Source organism: Haliotis asinina, chromosome 11 (genome assembly GCF_037392515.1).
Source record: "Haliotis asinina isolate JCU_RB_2024 chromosome 11, JCU_Hal_asi_v2, whole genome shotgun sequence".
Classification (NCBI taxonomy): domain Eukaryota; kingdom Metazoa; phylum Mollusca; class Gastropoda; order Lepetellida; family Haliotidae; genus Haliotis; species Haliotis asinina.
In genome coordinates, this window is record NC_090290.1 from 3,455,570 (window position 1) to 3,477,536 (window position 21,967).

The 21,967-nt window shown below is 43.1% G+C and overlaps 1 protein-coding gene across 1 annotated transcript; it reads left to right on the forward strand.

Annotated features, from left to right (window-relative positions):
* The first annotated feature begins 81 nt into the window (after positions 1–81).
* LOC137256518 (uncharacterized) lies at positions 82–21,929 on the forward strand. Its single transcript, XM_067794359.1, has 24 exons — positions 82–202; positions 1,338–1,392; positions 3,366–3,575; positions 3,922–4,003; positions 4,905–5,064; positions 5,737–5,794; positions 6,504–6,609; positions 7,034–7,131; positions 7,608–7,725; positions 8,232–8,360; positions 8,828–8,937; positions 9,623–9,726; positions 10,782–10,906; positions 11,337–11,469; positions 11,894–12,033; positions 13,423–13,566; positions 13,928–14,107; positions 14,729–14,915; positions 16,326–16,447; positions 16,966–17,100; positions 17,986–18,123; positions 18,908–19,084; positions 19,963–20,149; positions 21,429–21,929. The coding sequence occupies exons 3-24, from the start codon at positions 3,369–3,371 to the stop codon at positions 21,745–21,747; spliced, it is 3,159 nt and encodes a 1,052-aa protein (XP_067650460.1). The 5' UTR covers positions 82–202; positions 1,338–1,392; positions 3,366–3,368; the 3' UTR covers positions 21,748–21,929.
* The last annotated feature ends 38 nt before the right edge of the window (positions 21,930–21,967 follow it).

Here is a 21,967-nt window from a genome sequence, read left to right on the forward strand (position 1 = left end):
TGATGTACGACAGGCTGCCACCAAGATGCATCCGGGCGTTACTCGCGTCACATCCTGGCCCCGGTGATGTGTCTACAAAGGTTGAAGGTCAATGCGGATGGGGACGTGGTTGTGAGAGAGACCCATCTTCCGTTATATTTTTACCTTCACTGGTCTAAAACATGGTTATGTCACTGGCTTTAAACATTTTTGGTTGTAATATGTAAGTATTAATTTTGGGTGTCATTTACATTTACAAGCGTTCGTCAAGATACCGCTCAGCATCGTTGTTTACTACAAGGGACAATATATATCAAGTATAAACACGGCTATGCGTTGGCGATAAGATTACAAATAGAACATCCATACCACACTTATTTCATCACGTACGTACACATGCATCCACGCACGCACGCACGCACGAGCGCGCACACACACAGCAGGGTATCGTCCAGTTGATTCGATATCCCGGAGAAAGGAACAATCCACATGTAGGGTGTTATGTCATGAGGTATCAGGTAGTTGAGAATGTATTAACGTTCGGCCCAATACCATCAATTGTTTTAGGACAGACAAGGCTCCCGAGGTTTTTCGATGTTTTCTTTCGTCTACGCATCAGTATGTCGTAAGCATATTAACGTTCCGTTAAATATATAACCGCGTCCCTATCATTCACAGTCAGAACACAGAGTGCCCGGATTGACAGGGTCTGTGAAAACAACAGGATTTCCTTCGTCTATGCATCAGTATGTTGTGCATCTGTTAACGCTCCGTTAAAGAAAATAACATCACTAGGTCCCAGAACAGAGAGTGTTCGGACTGACAAGATTCTCGACTAACAGGGTATCTGTTTAGGTTTGGTGCGCGTCTGTTAACGCTCCGTTAAACAAATACAACGATCCCATTAGTAGGCATCCACAACAGAAAGTGTCCGGGTTGACAAAGTTCCAGATTAAAAGGGTTTCCTTCGTCTATGCATCAGTATGTTGTAATCTGTGAACGCTTGCGTTGAAAACACAAAACAACACACTAGATGTCTGGAACACAGAGTGTCTGGATTGACAAGGCTCCCGACTATGGCTTTTTCACGTGGTCTGTATGCGCTCCATCTGCTTGCAAGGTATAGTACCCGCCATGCCGCTGCATCTGTGGAAGAAGGTATTGCCTGACTGCTAGATGTTTGTCCTCCAGGGTACAGGGTCGGGGGAGCAATGAGGTATGCACAGTCCTGTGTCCCGCTCCTCCGAGGGAGCTGCGTTGTAGTTTAATTGTCCTCGATTTGGGCTCATTATATACTGCGTATATGGTCTAACTGAGGATGTTGTAAGTGATCACCTTTGTTTGTCACTTGTTTTCAGACCTGTCGTGGAGGGCATTGTATCACAAGCAGTTAGACTTTTCAGAGAATAAAAGGTGAGTTGACAAAAGCATGGCTTAAAGAAACCTTCTTTTGACACGACACGAAACAAGGATGCCTATTTTGCTGATTTATGCAATAAAAAAGATCTTAAGTATGGAGTCGGTCGGGTAGGGTAAATCAGTACAACAAAGAAACCCCATCATTATATTCCACGTAATAACAATGATGATTAAATGTTAAGTTCTCGTTGTAGTTGTGGCAGTTGTACGAGTTGTAGCAGTAGTGGTAGTAGTAGTGGTGGTGGTGGTAGTAGCAGTAGCAGTAGCAGTAGCAGTAGTAGTAGTAACAGCAGCAGCAGCAGCAGCAGCAGTAGTAGTAGTAGTAGTGGCGGTGGTGGTGGTAGTAGCAGTAGCAGTAGCAGTAGCAGTAGCAGTAGCAGTAGCAGTAGCAGTAGCAGTAGCAGTAGCAGTAGAAGTAGTAGGGTCAATAGTAATATGCCATTACGAGTATACGAGGTATAGACCTATATTTGCGTGACATCATGGCGTCTATTTCACGGGTTGTAAATATTGGTCTGAAGCAAAACAGGAAAACCATCAACAGGCTGCTGCTTATATTCAGATGAGCGAATTGTTTCCTTCTTCCTGTTGGGCGGACAATGTAGACACACTTTCATCCAGGAAAACACACGACACTGAGTGAAGATTTGTGTATTCAGGGTAAGCTTACCTATTACTTCTAGGAAACGGGTTAGAGGAACAGCCTTGTGTCAAAACTGTACTCTTGTCCCGCCGAAGACCCGAGATTGATATTTTATGTGAAGCTTATTTCTGTTATGTAAATTAAATATTGCGAAAACGACATAAGACACCACTTATTCTGTATTTGGGGACTGATGTTTTCCAGCCTTCAATAATTGTTTTCCCGTTCATGAAATGAGCAAATTGTCGCTTCGAAACACCGCACGAAGCGTCATAAAATGTTTGCAACACGATGACGTAAGGTATGGCAAGGGAAGTAACTTTGTAATCCCGTTCCATCAATAGAACTGTGACGATGCGTCGAACCATTGGTGGATTTCAGTTGTTGAGTCTCCCATAGGTGCTAATCGATGGTAGAAACGAAAAACTGTCACTACATTAACTCTATCCATAATTTAGTGACTGACTTTACTTTTATTAAATATTTACGTTTTGTAATTTCACACATTGTTTGTGCGCAGACTTGCAGTTTCAATGAGCATTTGTTTGAACTGATTTCTTGAACTGGGTTTCAGGTTTCTTGTCAGTTCTAAAGATCGACAGAAATTACATCAACATGGTTTTACCATACATTTATTTTGGAATTCACTTGAATAAGACAATTCAAGGAGAGAAAATTGGTTGGTCGCAATTGACTATCGCAATAGTTTTTTCCCCCTAAATAGTCACCCCTACTTTTTAAAATAATAGCTTGATTTGACTGGACCGTTCAGTAGTGCTTGGCTGGCCTTGGGTAAACATATTTTTTAAAACGTTGGCTTAGAATGAATGTCCTGTATTCTTTATCCTAGAAAATGGTACAAGATACAACGTAACACAAACAGCAGTGCGTGTCATGAAAATACATAGGCGGGCGTTCGCTCGTCACGCCGAAGACCCGGGTTGAATTCCCCACATGGCCTCATAAACAAAAAAGTGCTGCATGTATAGGTAGATGGTTTAGCCATATTTAACAACATATCCTTTCAACATTCACTTACATAAAAACACCATCGGTGAAGTTTCTTTTTGCCGTCGTGGCGGGAGGTAGCCTAGTGGTTAAGCGTTCGCTCGTCACACCGAAGACCCATGTTCGGTTCCCCACAGGGGTGCAGCTAGAGTGGAGTCCCCCACCGTTATATTGCTGGAATAAAACTAAATTCATTCACTCACTCACCCTTTTTGCCGTCAGTTTAGGTAGCATTACAATTCAGGCCTAGGACAACAGCACTAACCTACAACATTTGTATTTGTATTTGTATTTGTATTTGTATTTGTATTTGTAGAGGATGTCTGCATTATCGCTGCTTCTGTTAGTGGTGACGTCATGCTATTCTGTCCGGGCCAGGAGTCCAGAAGAACGGAACTTCCTGCACATGCACAGTGCCAGCAGCGCTGCAGACGGCGCAACTCGCCCACATGACACAAGATGGAAGCAACACGGGGCAGATCCAAACGTGCTCCATACTTACCTGGTGGTGAAACAGATGAGGGAGGTGATCAACTGTTTCATATATACCACTCAAAAGAAGTTAAGAATCAAAACCTGAATGACCCTTAGCTTCTTTAATGCCTTCCATTAGAAGGCACCATCAGATTTTCTGGACAGATTAAAATTTAAGTAACCCAAGAATTCACTTATTTGAATGAATATTGTGGAACATGATTCCGTCCTGCATTTAATACGGGAGGCCATCTGTGGGGATTGGGTGGCTTCAAAGGCTGGCTATATCAACTGAAGCTGACGAGACTCTACTGTAAAACCAACTGCTGTTCAGTGTTGAGGAAAGGAAGAGGTTCCGGGTGAATTGTGTATCACTAATGCTTCTGTTTGTATTTCAGAACTCCCGTCACAGGCGGGCTGTCAAGAGAGGTGGACAGTGGGTGGACAAAGTAGTCCCCTACGTGTTCTCAAAAGAAGTAGGTAAGTCAACAATTACTGTTACTGAGTTCAAATGACATTCTGTCCGCTAAACTCACCTGTGATGATCCAGGCTAGAACTGATCTTCAGTAACCAATGCTTGTGTACCAGGCGACTAACGGGAGGTCATACTCTCTGACAGACTGTCATCGTTACCACGTTACACATATAGCGGCCCATGATGTCAGTCAGTAAATTGTCAGATCGAGACACGACTCTTTACACGTCATACAGCTGGAATATTGCTGAGTCCCACGTTTAACATTACACAAACTGCATACGCCATGCGCTGTCAGGTGGGAGAGAAATTCGCAAGTGACCCCACAGTGTGTCCCATCACCGTGACAGGGTCTTCAAATGACTGAGTTTCATGCGTCACACAGGTATGTTCGCGAGGTCGCGAATTCCCAAAGCCATCATTAGTTTTGTCAGCATCACACCTGTGCTAGTGAGTAATGATATCCCCAAATTTGTAAACACTTGACGCTCCACTCACATGCATAACGTTTGCTCGGGGGTAAGTTTGTAATGTGTAAATGTGTAAATGTGGATGGAGTATAATTAGACTTGTGTCACTTTAGGAACTCCTCCTATATTAAACAGACCAGCGGTCGTTTCCCTGAAATACGACTGTTCAAAGCATTGTTTGATTCCCTCACAACCGGACTTCCTAATGTCACGTAGGAGGCGACAAACAGGATCGTTTGGTCAGGCTCGCTGACTTGGTTGACACGTGCCATCGGTTCCCAGGTGGATGATCACTGGATTGTCTGGTCCAAACTTGGTTATTTACAGACTGCGCCATACAGCTGGAATACTGCTGTGTGAGGGGTAAAACTAAACTCACTCACCACCAATGTCACGGTGTTAATGGAGACAATGAAGAGTGTTATATATTTCCAGGCGCTAACCTGAGAAAGATGTTTCGAGAATTCATGGATTACGCGCAAAACAATACCTGCCTCAGATTTTGGGACAAGGGAAACGCTTCCACGTCACACACGATAAGTCCCTACGGGCCACTGAAAACAAAGAACTTCGTTACCATCGTTTCCAGGCCATCGTACGTATAATAGCTATATCTTATATTGAGAGCACCGCATGGTTAGCCCAATGGATAAAGCGCCTTCCCAGAGAACGGAAAGGCCAGTGGTTTGATCGGCGCCATCTAAATATTATGTTTTATGTTACTGCGCCTGTCATTAGGAATTATGAGGTTAAAACAAGAATTGGTAAGAAAGGTATGTACGGAGGCATGGTATCCTTGTAACAAATTCGACATTAATCCGAAATAGTATTGTTTGTTGTGTTCTTGGGGTGTTATTGTATATGGATTAACGGGGTTGTTTCATATGAAATGTTTGATTTGTTCTACGGTTGTATTCTGTGTGGATCAAACTGTTAGTGCTTATGCAATGTTTATTCTGTTCTACAGGCGTTATTCAATTTGCATAAAAGGGGTTGTGCTGTATACAATGTTTATTCTGTTCTACAGGCGTTATTCAATTTGCATAAAAGGGGTTGTGCTGTATACAATGTTTATTCTGTTCTGCAGGCGTTATTCAATTTGCATAAAAGGGGTTGTGCTGTATACAATGTTTATTCTGTTCTACAGGTGTTATTCAATTTGCATAAAAGGGGTTGTGCTGTATACAATGTTTATTCTGTTCTATGGGCGTTATTCAATTAGCATAAAAGGGGTTGTGCTATATACAATGTTTGTTCTGTTCTACAGGTGTTTTTCTACAGTGGGCGGATCAAGCTCTGGAACTATGTCACCGTGTCCCAGAAAGGTAAGAGAACAATGCCACTTGCTAAAACCCCGATACATGACACTGATGCTTCACATGGCAGATCCGTGTTCGATTCCCTGAACACTCATGTTGGACACGGCACATGCTTGTCGCAAGAGGCGAGTTGACAGATCTGGGACTCATTTCACGAAGCAACCCTTGCTAGGGTCAACCGTACATCCCACTCTTAGTGACTTACGATCACCTTACTGCTTTGTGAAATGGGGCGTTGATGGTCCGCTTTACAAGGTGCGTCTAGAGGCTGAATTATGGTGTTCAAACCTGCACTCACTGGTTTGTCCGACCCAGGCTGGATTTACAACCAGACGTCTTTCAGGGATACTGTCACATAATTCAACAAGAAGCGAGAACCAACATCCAGCACTATCTTTCCGTGCATTATGAATACCTAATACATAAGTCGTTGGTTAGTCATACAGAAGAACCAGGTCCCTGGGAACGATTCCCCACATGGGTGCAATGTGTGAAGCCCATTTTCTGGTGTTCCCCGCCGTGATATTGCTTGAATATTGCTGAGACAGGTGTAAAACTAAACTCCTTCACTCACCCCTACCTGTGAACAATGCTTAAAACGTCTTTCTACAGGCCTCTGCAGTCATGTGGCTTGCGATAAGGCAAAACGAGGTGTAATATTTCGCTTACTTTAACTGGTCATAACTGGGTATTACCGGTATTCCTGTGTTTCAAGTTGGACTATACACACGAGTTCGGACATCTGATGGGGAAGATCCATGATCTGGCGCTTCCGGAAAGAAACAACTTCATTGACGCGAATATACAAAACGCTGGACCGTGTAAGTAATAGTAATATCACGCAACTCCATACTGCGACCATGTAGAACCAAGATACTGTATTAACTGACCTCAATATCTAACACATGTTAGAATCGATTTTTTCATCATGGGACCGATATCAGAACTATAGCCACACATCAGAAGGTGATGCACATGTTCCTCGCCTGCATTTCACCCTACCTTGGCCATGACAAGAGCTGCCAGTTCAATCCTTGACGTAGCAATAAGTCACAATAAACAAAAACTGAAACAATCCGGGCTATATGCAGATGCGTCACTAATCGCTTTCTGAGAGTGACGTTGGCGCAAAATATGGCAAAACGCAAATCAATACAAACATTTAGCATAGCTCAAACGAAAAGAGGTAGATTATTTATGGGTTTGTGTAGAATTAAGATTTATTATTATTATTCCTGTTCGCAGACTACTGGAACACTCAGGAAGAGATGCCGCTAGGTGACATGGACAAAATAATGTCGTGTGGCTTCTCGGCGCAGTCAATCATGACGTATAATCGATATGTAAGTATCGAACACCTTGGCCATCAGAACAATAAACACCCAAGATGCAATAGTCGTAAGTTCGAATTACTAATTCGTCCGAGTTGTAAGATAAGTACTTTTGCTAATTTACTTATTTGTGTAAGCCGGGCTCAGAAATGTTCCACTTCTATGATTACGACAGATCGGTTCTCGGACCAAAATATCCAGTGATCGATAAATTGAACAATGATCAAGGTATAAAGACAGGCGAGTAACAAATCAGTGAGTCTGTCAACCCTATGCTCTGATCGCTAACCAGCATAGGTTGTTTGGTACCTAGTTTTATCTCTGAAATATCTGAATTCATTGTACAGCGGAAGTATTAGAGTGGTTAGGTCTCTATTGCTCCCCACATTTAGCTGATAGGGCGTAATTTGACTTGAATGCTGATCGTAGGGACATACACCCAACCCACTCAGGCACTCATGCAGTCTCACATGGCCTTGATCTTTCAGCTGGTTACCAAATATGGCTGGCCGACCTACACGTTCCTGTATGACGATTTGGGTTCCCCGACTCTGGACAGTATTTTCATGTACTTCAAGGAAATCAACATCATGCAGCAGTGCTGTGGTGAGATATACAACTACTCATCTGGTTGAAATTTAACTTTTCATTCAAAAATATATATATCCAACCATCTCTAACACATGACTGAAACGCCGACGGGTTTAAACACAATCCGTAAGGTAAGCCCATCTACATACAAATCTGTTTCTGCATAAACCATAAATACTAGTATACACAGTCGAAACGAAAAACATTGACTCGTTCCCGGGCTCTGTTGCGTCTGCGTTAACGCTCCGATACCGAGCATTTTGCAGGCCCGTGACCCAGGTGAAAAACATTGTCAGGAGATTTGTTTAGAGAGAAATCATTAAGAACGATAGTGTTGGGATCTAGGTGGTAGGGGCATTCGATCTGCTCTGACCTGGTGCCACTTGTCAGATCAATGGTTGTCGTCTTGGGAGAACAGGTACAGCTGATTGCGAAGATGGCCCATGTATTGGGGTTTTTTGCCACTGTACACCACTAAGAGCGGTATTAAACCCTAGACTCACTAACACACTGTCTGACAGGTGACACTGACTGTGTGAGTCGGGTCTGCGCCAATGAAGGCTACCAGGGGATGGTGAACGACAAGTGTCGGTGTGTGTGCCCCATCGGATTCGACCCTGCTACCAACTGTGCCACCGTCCTCCCAACAGGTAAAGTAACACTATATGACATTCTTAGCCACTATGGTGATGTTTTTTTCGGTTTGTATTCTGATCTGAATGTTGTCCCCACGTTCCTTTCTTTGGTAGAATTACTCCGGGTTACTGTAACAAATCAGTTGGACAACAAAACTAAAAATGCCCTTTCAGACGGACGATGATTGAGCTGGTGTAAACATTCAGTACAGGAAGTAATTTAGTTATTGTTACCTCACGATCACCTCACGCTACACTCACATGGCCCTTGGGGTTCCAAGGACTTTTATTTTTTATATTTTTTTATAATTTTTATTTTATTATTATTTTATAGTATAATTCAAGTCACGAAGTTTTGTTGCGATTATCGATAGCGACCACTAGTTGCGATAGATACAATGAACAAAGATAGAACCAAAACGACTAAATACTAAAGTAGCCATGACAGTTACGTGTGTCATTATCCCGACGTTTGTCACCAGGGTGCGGAGGCGTGTTCGACCTGAGCCCCACCCAGCCAACTGTGTCGGTAACAACCCCGGGATACCCTGGGAAATATGACGTCAACGTGGAGTGTAACTGGGTCTTCAAGGTACGTCTGACGTTTACCAAAGATACTTTGCAGTAAAATTAGTGTTGGCAGCATGATAAAGAATGTGAAAGTAGACACACTACATAGTTTAGTAATGTACACGTGCAGTAGGTGTGCTGACAATGGGTTTGTCCGTAGCCATGGTGACGGCAGCAGCTGCAACACCCCAGGAAAGTGAAAATGCACTCACTCCATGAGTGAATTTAGTATTAGCTGTATTCCAGCAATATCACACGGGGGTACCACAGAAATGGACTTCACAGCTTGTACAGACATGGGGAATCGAACCCAGGACTTCAACGTGTGGCGGTAGTAGAACGACCACCATAGCGGTTGTGTAGCTAAATTGGCAATGTGAACCCCCAATATCAAGAGTATATTGGTGACAGGTGGTTACCGATCTGGCATCAGAATTGCCAGTTTGCCAAACTTAAGATACATACATGATGTAGCACTTAAAGGTCGAGTTAGTCGACTTCGAGTTGGACTGAGTGTATGCCGCAGCAGTCTTAAGCCCGGTGCTCAACCATAGTAGTTTCGTCAACTCCGAGATGTCTTCGAGTTGACTGTAGCACATATGGAGCAGCAATGATAAGATCTACCGTACTAGTTTCGTCATCAGGAGCAGCATCAGCGGTGGCAGCTTGGTTGCACAAGTGCATGTTGTATTCCTGTTTTGTTTCAGGCGGCCAACGACTCGCAGATTGTGCTGATGTTCAACAACGTTGACATTGGCTGTGATTCTAAACTCAGTCTTGGCAGATACATGTTTTCTGATCCCCCGATACCGTAAGTGCCTCACTAACACAAACTGGTCAGATGACACCTTACATCAATCGTCATAATAATCATACACTGCAGAAAGGGAGTCTTTAAATAACAGCAATGACCTACTGGATCAATCAAGTACTTCAAGAATTTGCTTATCAGTTAGGAGATAAATATACTGTGTTGGAAAATCAGGGGGATTTATCTCCAGTTGACTATAACCGCGTTATTAAGATTTTAGACGCATACATACTGAGTTTGAAAACCAAAGGTATGTATCGTGATTATATACCACTGGATGACTTCAATTTACTAATCACCACCCAGTGTTTACTGAAGTCATGGTAGAATTTCTGTTAAACTTTAACTTCTGCTCATAGACCTGTTACTCATAGGTCTGTGTCAAGTTTAACTGACTATACCTTCTGACTATACCGACTATACCTTCATTGTCCTTTGACTCTCTAAAACACATGGGGGTGTCATCATTGTCATCATGTGAAGAAGCCTGAAATATTGTTACGTTTGTCGTACCTGTTATTCGGTTAGTAAGTGGGTCTATGAGTGAGTAGATTTGTGACAGACTGTTTGAGTGGGTTTGTGAGTGACTGGATAGGTGCATGGAACGGAGAGTAAGTGAGTGAGCGGGGATCAATTCCTGAATGAGAAAGTAGGATTTGGGTGGGTGAGTGAGTGAGAAGGAAATGACGTCATTTGCATCATCATCCGACTGCGCTCGGATTGGGCTTCATCAATGTAGACAATGACCTCATGTCTTCAGCATGACTTTCCAGTGAGAGAGATGGGGTTTCGCTGCTTAGAAATATCCCAGCAATATCGCGGCGGGGACACTAGATATTGGCTTTGTTCATTGCCCTACATACTACATGAAAACCAGTCTTCGGCTCGAGAAGTGAAGACTTTAGCCGCTAGGCTACCCCGCCGCTTTAACTTGACGTGTGGTATACGTACTGGAATATTATGATGATCATGATTTTATTTTCAGCCGTTGCATTGCATTGTCAGCACAAACATCCTTCAGAGGTCATCCATATTTATCAAAATATATTTTTCAGAATTACCAAACATGGGAAGGTGAAACCGTATCTCTCAATAAACAACAAGGCCTACGTTAGGTTTACTTCCGGCAACACGTCATGCAATTGGAAAGGCTTCAATCTTACTGCCAAACTCGCACCAGGTACGTTTAGATTTATTCATGAGCAATATTTCACGGCTTTGCTTTCACAACATTCGTCCAGCATCTGTGAGTACGCTATTACATTGGACCTGAAAAACATTCAATTCTGAAACTCATATGTATAATATTTCCTTCCTGGAAAACAATGGTACATAAGGTGTCCTTGACCCTTGAAATAATTTACCTTCTCCCAAGGTCACGCATTTAATGCGGGGATACCAGGTACAGTGTTCTAGAATCGCTTCACTTAATATTTGACCCAGTTGGAGAACAATGGTATGACGTCATTTGTGGCGCATAAGTCCTTATTAAAATATATCCACTTTCAAAGGATACATGAACTATTTAGAAGAAAATCATGAATTCGCTAATTTCTTTTTTCAGAATGATACCGATGTTACTCGATATTTTAAATCATGTTTTCTTTCAGCTGATGACTTGCCGTACGATATCGCGAGTAAAGGCGAGAGTTACCACGGGAAGATGAACTACGCTATCGGGTTTGAGAAATGCCTGCCGTGGAGCAAGGGGTACAAGCTGGTTAAAAACCTCTATAACATCACGTAGGTATATATTTTTCTTTCAAACCCAAATGTTTTTCACAGCATAAACCTTTTTTTAGACTCGATCGCTGTATGTAGGTTCTGTAATAAGTAGTTCGTGACAGACGGAATAAGGACCTTGTCCATGTAGCCTTGTCAAAGAATCTACGGATATGTATCAATTGGAATTCGACTCGGTTTTACCAGGTGAGAAAGAATACATCATGATATTTTCTTAACCTCCCATGCTTCTTGTATTTTTGGAAGAACATGGATTTTTTTAGTTTTTAGAGCTGTATGATCCCAAAGGCGGTAAGACTGATAATACGGTGTGTCGTTGAGATCGAAGGGGGGAAATGTCAGCGCCTTGAGTATGTACTGGTTGCCAGACTGTGTGCGCTATATTAATGTCCCATAATTACCATGGTCTAAATCTGTGTTTTAGAGATGGAACAGGTTTGGACTATTGTGATTTTGAAGGAGATTTCTGCCGCAACTGTGGACAAAAGCGATCCAAGCCATATTGCATGACGGGCATATTTGAACGTAACGTCACGTACAAGTACTGTGACGTGGCCCAGTCTCGTGAGTATTGTAGTTTTGTGAGTACACTGACAACACCATTGTGTCTTCTGGGTATAGTATAGTCCCCTTTTATTGTTGTGGGGTGAGGTGAAATTGGGATGAACATCGTATTTGACAATATTTTGCTCATATGACGACATACACGTGTGACGTGTGTATGTGTGGCCGCTTGTACTAGCCCAGATCTAAGCTGGTTTTATAGTGCTATCGCAATGAGATCTCATGCCACAGTTATCCATGAATATCCCGCTCAGTCTCCGAGCCGACCAGTGCTTGTTGTACCCATTAATGCCGCCCGCCAGGCAGGGACCAACAAGTACCATATTCTAAAGTCTTTCGGTATGACGCGGCCGGGGATTGAAATCGCTCATTAGGCGGAGGCTCAAACCACTGCATTGCTCTCTTGGAATAGATTTAAATTTGTTCTTTTGTGATGAAACCGTACCAAATATTCTTTGAGTATTTTATTCAGATATATAATTTGGTTGAGTTGTGGTTAGACGCGGCACTGGTCAGTATGCCAGCTATCGGTCTGTACAAGAGATTCCAGTGATCAACATCATGAGCATGCATCTACGCAATTGGGATGCGATGGCATGTGTCAACCAAGTCAGCGAGCCTGACCACCCTGTCCCATTAGTCGCCTCTTACGATAAGAATGGGTTACTGAAGATCAATTCTAACCCGGATCTTCTCGGATGATATATATACATAGAAAGCGTGCCAGGTAGTAGTGTGTGTTTTTTTCAAATCATCCCATTTGTGGGGTTGGTGTGGTGGCATATAGGCCAAAGCGTTCGCGAGTCACATCGAAGACTCGGGTTCGATTCCCAACATACGTCCAATGTGGGCAGCCCATTTCTGGTGTCCCCCGCCGTGATATTGCAGGAATATTGCTAAAAGCGACGTAAAGCCATGCTCAATCACTGACTCTAGTGCCATTTTCTCTCCGTGGGTCTTTTATTGCATTGTGAATGATCAGCTGGGCAGTATGTTACGATCTGGACAGTTATGAGTTTCGTTGCCATTTCATATTTCAGTATACAGTAGCCTCCGTGTAATATATAACGTTACAAGGAAATACGTGACGCTCAATGCAAAAAGGTTTCATTCTCAATCGAGCCGTTTCGTACTGAGAAACAGCAAACAGTTAAGAGAGCAAGTGAATAGAGTTATCGCCCCTCGTTTTCTCGTTCCAAATTCCCATGACCACGGGTTCAAATACACGGCGATATAACTGAAATACTCAAAGCAAGGGTAAACCAACTCACCAATCACTCTCAATCTCCCACCGGCTCCCTACTCACTACTCCCTACAATCCCTCCCTAGGATATCATGAACAGTTTAAAGCATGGGTAAACTAACTCACCCTCGCAATCTCTCTACAGTCCCTCCCTACGATCTTCTGGATGATTGTTCCTCGTCTTTTGCTGTGGACCCCGAATGTCAGGACTATGAAACACGGAGGGTTTGCTTCAAGTCGTGTCTAGACAAGGGTAAAATACAGGACTACCCTGCAAAGGAAACACCAGGTTCGAACAGAAAGGTTTCTGCAGACTAAATAATACATTTTATTCAATGTATATTTATTAAATAATATGCTGTCGAAAACAATAATATGACATTTTTTCCAGCCGTATGCCTTTGGATGACTTTTGTACTGAGTCCTGATGTAAAGGTGTTCGCTTCTTCCACCTAAAACCGGGTTCAGTGACATTTGTTTAAACCTCATGTAAAACCTATTTTTGGAGCCATTTGCCATAAAATTTCAAGATAACCGCAAATAGCATTCTGCCACAGGGACCCATTATTACTCGTTATACAATTAATTATACATGCAATAATTTATGAGTAACGAAAATCATGATCATTATGATAGCTTCTGTTTTTCAGCTATTCACGTCTCATGTGGCGAGCCGGTCATTTCAAATGACGTCATTAAGGTGTCCTCTGACAGCGTCCCCTACCGAGTCGGACAGAAGATAACTCTAAAATGCAAAAGTGGGAATCTTGAAAGGAAGATAATGTGTCGGTCGGATGGGACGTGGTCAAGCTTGACCAACTTTTGCTCAGGTGTCTGTTATATAACCATATAATCATCGTAAATAGGGGATGAACAGGTTTGATTTCCTTTCCCCCAACTTGAGGGATTTGGCGGTCCAGCGAGATTGAGATTTTTTTGGATTATCAAAGCGTACGACTATATTTAGTTTATGCCAAAGTAAGGGTGATGCTGGATTTGTAGTGGATGGCGACATATTTGCTTTGTAGAGTTGTGTCCCTTATTCGTCAGTAAACATTCAGATCACAATTTCACGTCATGAAATTACGTTGGATTCTAGGTTGCCTTACGATTCTCGATTTTCGAGAAGGCAACAGTTTACTTTGCATCACGAGTCTAAAAGTTTAATACATGATGTCTCATATATGTAACGTTGCTATTAGGTTGTGAAATAACGTTGCAAAGCGAGTTATGTGACCACGTGTTGTCCAACCCTACAACGTTCTGAAAACGCAATGTATAAGCTTAGCGCTGATTATAAGTAAGATTTGCACACATAAATATATCGTTACACATCACCGTTAGGGTATCGTTAGTGAATGTATGAGAGTAAGTAACTATGTACGCACTCTGGGCATAGCACTGGCCTTGACTATAACATTCACGTTGTATCGTGTACCGGATGTTCGCAGGCTGTCCGGGAGGATTTGAGAAGGTGAACGACAATTGCTACAGTTGGTTACCTGATGCAATAAAGGGACGGGACGCCTTCTCTCGTTGTAACGCTCTGGTCCCAGGATTCAGCGCGCCTGTGTGGGTGGACACCTGGGATGAGTTTGTGAACGTCATCATCCCTCTGAGGAACAGCAACCCCAAAATGTAAGGGTCATGTAGTGCAAGTCTTTAGAGTGGAAATATGTTACAAGGTATTTGGTTACTATGTCTGAAAGATAGAGTGTGCTCCAGGGCATTGTTTTCAACAGAGAGAAAAATGTTAAAAGTGCACCTGTTCTGATTTTCTTCCGATTAAGTGCCTGTCTGAATGTCATTCACTTACTCATACCCATGAAGATCCAGGTTTGACCTTCAGTAACCATTGCTTGTCGAAGAAGAGGACTAACGGGATTGTGTGCTCAGGCTCGTTAACTGGGCTGCTACGTGTCATCGGTTATCTACCGCGTAATTGGATGGTCATGCTGTTGATCTCTGGATTGTCTGATCCAGACTCGATTATTTACAAACTGCCGCCATATAGCAGGAATACTGCTGAGTACGGAGTTAAAACACAAGAAACCAACCAAACCAGCTCACTGCTTTGTTATTGTCCTTGTACCCGTGACCTAAGGCGGAGATGGAACTCGCTTGATTGTACCCGTGATTCAGGGCGGAGGTTGAACTCACCTGATGTTGGATACGATGGTGATAAAATGGACATAAGTCTGATCACACACCAAACGGTGTATTTGAATTTCGCCCTTTTCTAACATATCCGCTGATTGTAGACACAATGAGCATAACACTTTGTCTGTCTCATATCTCCCACAATGCTTAGTCATGTAGTCATAAGATCGTTCATACTGATGTTGCTGGTATTTCCCTTCCTGCTCTCTCAATGCAAAATGTTAAAATATATATCCATCAAAAAGCGTATGAACACAAAAAGCCTGTCACTTCACCCGATAGTTGGGATATAAATGATCCGTCCCCGTTTCCCCTTTGCTAGGGGTTCAGAACAGGGCTGCAACGGTGCATCGAGCTATCGATAGATTGCAATGTTTTAATCTCCGATAACAATTAGTCGATGGTGAAAACGAAAAACTATCGATGCGTTGATAGCCTGTGTGACTATCGATAGTCTACTAATTGACTTCTGTTGATCAACATGCATGAAGTACTAGATTATGTCAGTATTATTTAGAGTTTCCGCCCTCGTTAACTCTTAAACCAAAAGCTTTCTTGTCAGTCTTAGGAAGGGACTGAAGCTACTTCCACTTCTGTTTCTTCGTTCACTCCAAACAATACAGTCGTTTGGGAAATGACTTCAAATGAGACAATTCCAGGACACAATATTACTGCAATAGTTGGTCGCAATAGACTATCGCTATCAAAATAGCATGTTGCAATACATTATCGCTGTCGGAGTAGTTAATCTCGGTTCATGTACATGAGTGTGGCGGTTAAGGTCTGTGACTGACTGTGTGCTGAGATCACCTCTCACTGGTTATATACAGGCCTGACTAGTATACTGGTAAACAACATTCACTCACCCTCTAAAGTTTATCATTGTAGACCGGTGACCGGAAAGGTGTGGATCGGTATGAAGTATATCAACAATGCCTGGGTGTGGGAGCATAACGGGCACCGGGTGTCTGCGTCATACTTTGCCGCCCGGATGTGGAAGAACAATAAAGGTACATAGTGCATATGTAGTTTGACGCAATATTCCTGCAACATCTCGGTGGAGAACACCACAAATGGGATAAATACATCGTATCTATGTGGGAAATCGAACCCCGGATCTTTGGCGTGACGAGCAAACGTTTTAAGCAGTAGGCTACACACCGCTGTGTACACGATGAGGTATATCGAAGGTAGTAGGTTTACGACCAGTTCTGTCGCCTTGTACATACAGCGCTTGCAAACGCAGGGTAGAGGGTTTAGATCAGCTGTCTCGTCATACCGATGACGCCACAAAACTATGCTTGTTGTTACCCTGCCTAGACACCAGCTTTCAGGGGACACACTATTCGGAGTAACTGTGTCAGTGTGATGTATTCATGGCAAACTGGGGTTTTGTGTCTGTGTGCGAGCACTGTCTACCCAGCGTATGTAAAACATAAAACAAGCATAGTTCTCATGGGTAATTAAGAATATATGATCAGCGGGGAATATCCGGCACGGCTTGACCACGACGACTATTGACTTTTAGCCGACGGCATCCGGGGAACCAACGGGCGCGACGTGGGGGTGCTCATGCCGGAAAGTCACCCTTTCAAAAACAGACTGGCAAGAACCCGTAAAGACAACTACAGTGGCTGGGGCCTATGCAAGGTCGACTACAAGGGTAAGTGTCCCCAAGCAGGATGCTGCCTGATTCAAGATGCGTGTCCGTTACATTTGTTCGTTGTGATATATCGTAAACGATGAAGGTCCAACGTGAAGTTGTTCAGATGAACGAATACGATTATAGACAGAACACATTGTAGAACTATATATGCTGTTTTCGTGTACTTTATGCTGTTAATCTATGGACCGCCTGGTAACACCGGCTCATTTGTTGGTGAGACTGTATAATTCAGAAATTAACAGTCAGCTGGACATCTTTGGTTCCCAAAGAGATTATGGTGAATGTAATGGACATAGATAGTCGGCAATCCAGATACATGTACATAGGAGACAATGCAGAACAACACCCAGTCTACCCCAGTTTGACTATGACACTTGCTTATGATTTCAATCCTGAAAACCATCGTGGACCATTGCTTATGGTTTCAATCCTGAAAACCATCGTGGACTATTGCTTATGGTTTCAATCCTGAAAACCATCGTGGACCATTGCTTATGGTTTCAATCCTGAAAACCATCGTGGACTATTGCTTATGGTTTCAATCCTGAAAACCATCGTGGACCATTGCTTATGGTTTCAATCCTGAAAACCATCGTGGACCATTGCTTATGGTTTCAATCCTGAAAACCATCGTGGACTATTGCTTATGGTTTCAATTCCGCTGACCATCATAGACCACTGCGTATAGTTTAAGGTCTTCTGACCATCATGGACCATTTGTTATGGTTTCAAATCTGATGACCATCGTGGACCATTGCTCACGATTTCAGTCATTTGTTTGTCTGGTTCTAGATAGATTACGAATGATATTGACATATATTGCACATAAAAAAGACATTGATTAGTTATTCGCCAAACTCATTGGCCATCTTGAATGTACAGGACTGAACGGTTCCAACACATGCGGGGACCGGAAGGACAACTGTCAGGAGAGTCTGGCACAGAATCCCCGGTTTGCACAGGACCACAAGGAGTATGCAAAGATGTACTGTCCCCACACCGCCGGCCTGTGCAACTCCAGTAAGTCGTGGTGATGAAAATAAGCTCAATAAGTGGGGTTGGTCTCATGTGTTGACGACGAGGAACATTAACTTTTATCTTACCTCACACCTGAATGTCGCTTTCTGATTGGCTAAGCGCTATTCTATTATTTTCAATGTACCTCTCTTACAGGCGATGTATTATTTTCAATGTACTCCGCTGGGAATTCCGAACTCTTCTGGTGCTTCATGGTAGTACTTCATTGTGCCGATTACCAATCACGCATATAGCACGGAAACTGCCGATGTTTTGCGATTGAAAATCAATGGAAGGGAGATAACTCTAAATCCGCTCGCATTTGCCTCGCATTCAACAGAAGTGCTTCAAACAGTTCAAAATTAAAATTCAGGTGTTCGGTAAGATAAATACGTTGTTCACTGGTCCCTCGAGGTCCATGGGCTCATGTACCCTCGAGGTTTGTTTATGTTCCCTGAGCCCGAAGGGTACATCAACCTTAGTGATTCTAAGGGTCCATAGCTTAGTGGTTCAACTGTTCGCTCGTCACATTATGGCTGAAATGTTGCCGATGAGACTTTAAATTCTAACTCACACACTCACTCACTTCAAAGACACGAGATCAATTTCCCACATGAGGACAGCGTTTGAAGCTCATCCCTGGTGTCCCCTGCCGTGGTATTGCTGGAATACTGCTGAAAGTGGCGTAAAACAACACTCAACCACTCTCTCAGTTCGGACCGGCGGCTGTGTAATACTTGTCAATCATATGTAGATAATACAGTTTACTGCGCACCTGTGTTCCCAGGCTACTGCTGTGTACCGAAGCCGTGCTGTTCCAACACAACCATAGACAGAGTCATATTGAAAACCGGCGAATATGTAACGTACAGCTGCAACAATGGAAGTCGTCGTGTTTCTGGAAACCAGTACCGGGCATGTCGCCCAAACGGAACCCTGACTGGGACACCGCTGGTTTGTGCTCGTGAGTATTACCTGTGGACCATTCTGATATTTACATTATGTTTTTGAATCACTAGCTTCGATATTTGTGTTAGCCTTTTCCAGGATATGACTGTAAACAAAGATTCTCGAAAATTCTTGGCACATCGAGTATTTTAACCTATAATAACGCGATGCTGAGCAAAGACACTAAGTTGATTCTCGACGCAGGAACGACGCAGTGCCGGGCAAAAGAGTGATATCATCGTATCGTCCCTTTCAAACTGATACTGATTTTAAAACAACAATCTGTCAATGACCATTAGTCATGGCCGTTATAAGAAGTTTCAACTTTTCAAATCACCTTTCAAACAGCCAACGCTGAGAACATAATGACCCATCTGAACATTAAACAAACCACTTATATAATTAGCTCATATATATAATATCATCAATTCGAATGAGTCAGCAAGTTAAGTATTACGCCACTTTTAACAATATCCCAGCACGATCACTGCGCGCGACTCCAGAAAAGGGCTGCACCCATTGTGCCTTTATCAGTTCAAATACGGACCTTCAATAAGGGTTTCTGAAATAACAGGCACGTATTTTCCTTCTGAAAAATTAGTCCATCGAGTAGCAATATGACTGAACCTTTCGTTCGTCGCGTCAGAGGCCCCGGTTCCATTCCCCACAAAGGTACAGTATGTAAAGCTCATTTCTGGTGTCTCCTGTCGTGATATTGCTTCAATGCTAAAATGCGGAGTAGTGTAAAATCATTCTCAGACAGTAATCTAAAAAACTGCTCAATTGTCCTCCCTTCTCATAAGGCATTCTCTGTGATTTCTATAGGAAGCCCCTTGAAATAATTCATGAGAACTACGACACTTCTTACGTGAAGAAGTGTTGGTATATTTTCAGCCGAGCAAAACGTTTGCTCCAACCTGAACCAAATCCATGTCACCGACACCTCTGCCGCTACCCCCAGGTCGACGTCACTGGCCGGCCCCTCCCCCTACTTCTCCGCTGACCGGTCAGCCAAGCTGCAAGCCTGTCGAGCCTACTGCAGGAGAGATGGGCAACTCTTCATTCAGTTCTGGAGAAAAGCGTAAGGGAGACAACTCCACATTAAGTGTTCTAGAAACAAAAGTAAGGGGGGCAACGTGTTCATTAACGTGTTCCGGAACGTGTTTAAGGGAGGCAGCTCTTCATAAACTCTTCTGGAAACAAGTGTAAAGGAGGCAGCTCTCGTGTTTCTGGAAGTTTAGTCGGCTTGATTCCTGGCTTGTTTGTAGCACAACACATTCCGGCTATATGACTGATGCCCGTAAATATTCGTGTGTGGACCAAACAATCCTGTGGTTCACTTCTTGAAGGACACTGGCTGGGCTGGTTTGTGGCGTAACGCCAGACTCAGCAAAATTCCAGCAATGGCTACGATCTGCAAATATTCCAGTCTGGACAAATCTAAACGATGGGATATATGCATAAATGTTACCGAGGCTGACCAACGATCTTGTTACAGTCGCTTCTTATGACAAGCTTGGGTTATACAAGACCAGTTTTACTCGATCTCCAGGGATCAACGCTAACATCACTGTACCTAAGGTCACTGGGGCTTGTATCACCTAGATGGAAAACTTGATGAGTTCCCTACAAAATGAGCTATAAAATGGCCCCTGTCGGAAAATTATTTCGAAAATTATACGCCACAACTCATCTAGAACAGCTACCTTCGCAATTTCACACCAAAACCATGGATCACCCAAGACTGCGAACTCTCACCTTTTAAATTCCTTTACTAATTCCAACTTCGTTGACAGCACCGCTGTTGGGCATTCAGCGGATCTAAAATCTTATTGCAACATGTACATATCACTTCCACGACAGTAAGTAGGCATTTTCTCCAAAATCATCGGCAATCATGCTCACTTGTCGGCCATAGATGGACTTGACATTCATTTGATCCGAGAAGATCCACACAAACTTATTCGTGTCACCCGACTGATAGTAAATAAAATATACTGTAAGATTTTATCCGTGTACTAATGGACACTAGATTTGCACTTGGCAGTACTCCTTTTTTGGATGGTGTACGGAACAGTAAATTGTAAGGATAACTTTAGAGGTTAAAAAAAATCATTTGCAATTGATTCATTTTCAGGAAATTATGTTTGTAAAGTATTAACCTCTAAAGTTATTCTTAGTTAGTCAAGGGTTAGGCGCTTGATGCGATTGAGAGGCCAGGCTCGCTGATTTTACTGCTGCATGACATTATCAGCCAAGGTACAAACCCTGCCCCTTCAAACAAAATAACACCACACGTGTTTGTGGACAGGACTTTCCGAAATCCCTTGATTGAAACCAACCCACAATTCATTTTCCAGGAAGAGCAGTGCACCCCGCGACTTCACCCTCGTCGGTAGTAACGTCGTGACATGCATAGGAGGCCGTGCCGTCACGTGGAAGTTTGACTTCCGTCATAGGTTCGATCTTCAGAAGGGGGACTTTCTGGGGTTGCTAGACCCTCAAGGTGGGACAGTGGCGATGCAGACGTGCAAGGGGACGAAGACGTTGACTGTGAACTACGTCATGAGGTCTTACAGCTTCATGAACAGTATACCAATACCTGGAAGCACGTATACATTTAGTGCTAGTGTAGACTGCTGGAACTATATGATAGACTGCGTGATAGGACCTAAATGAATGTCTGTTAGCAAGGATCAACGCCAGTATGTACGCCATCTAGCGGTGCATGGCACGCTAAACGAGATTAAAGTTGGAGCTTCACGTGCATCGCTGAAATTTTGGAAAAGTAGAAGGAAAACACATGTGGTCCTTCAATGTGTTTGGTACGTTCCGATAGAATAAAAGGTTTTATGATTTTGTTTTATCTTTCCAGTTCTGTGTTTTCAGGGGCTGTTGG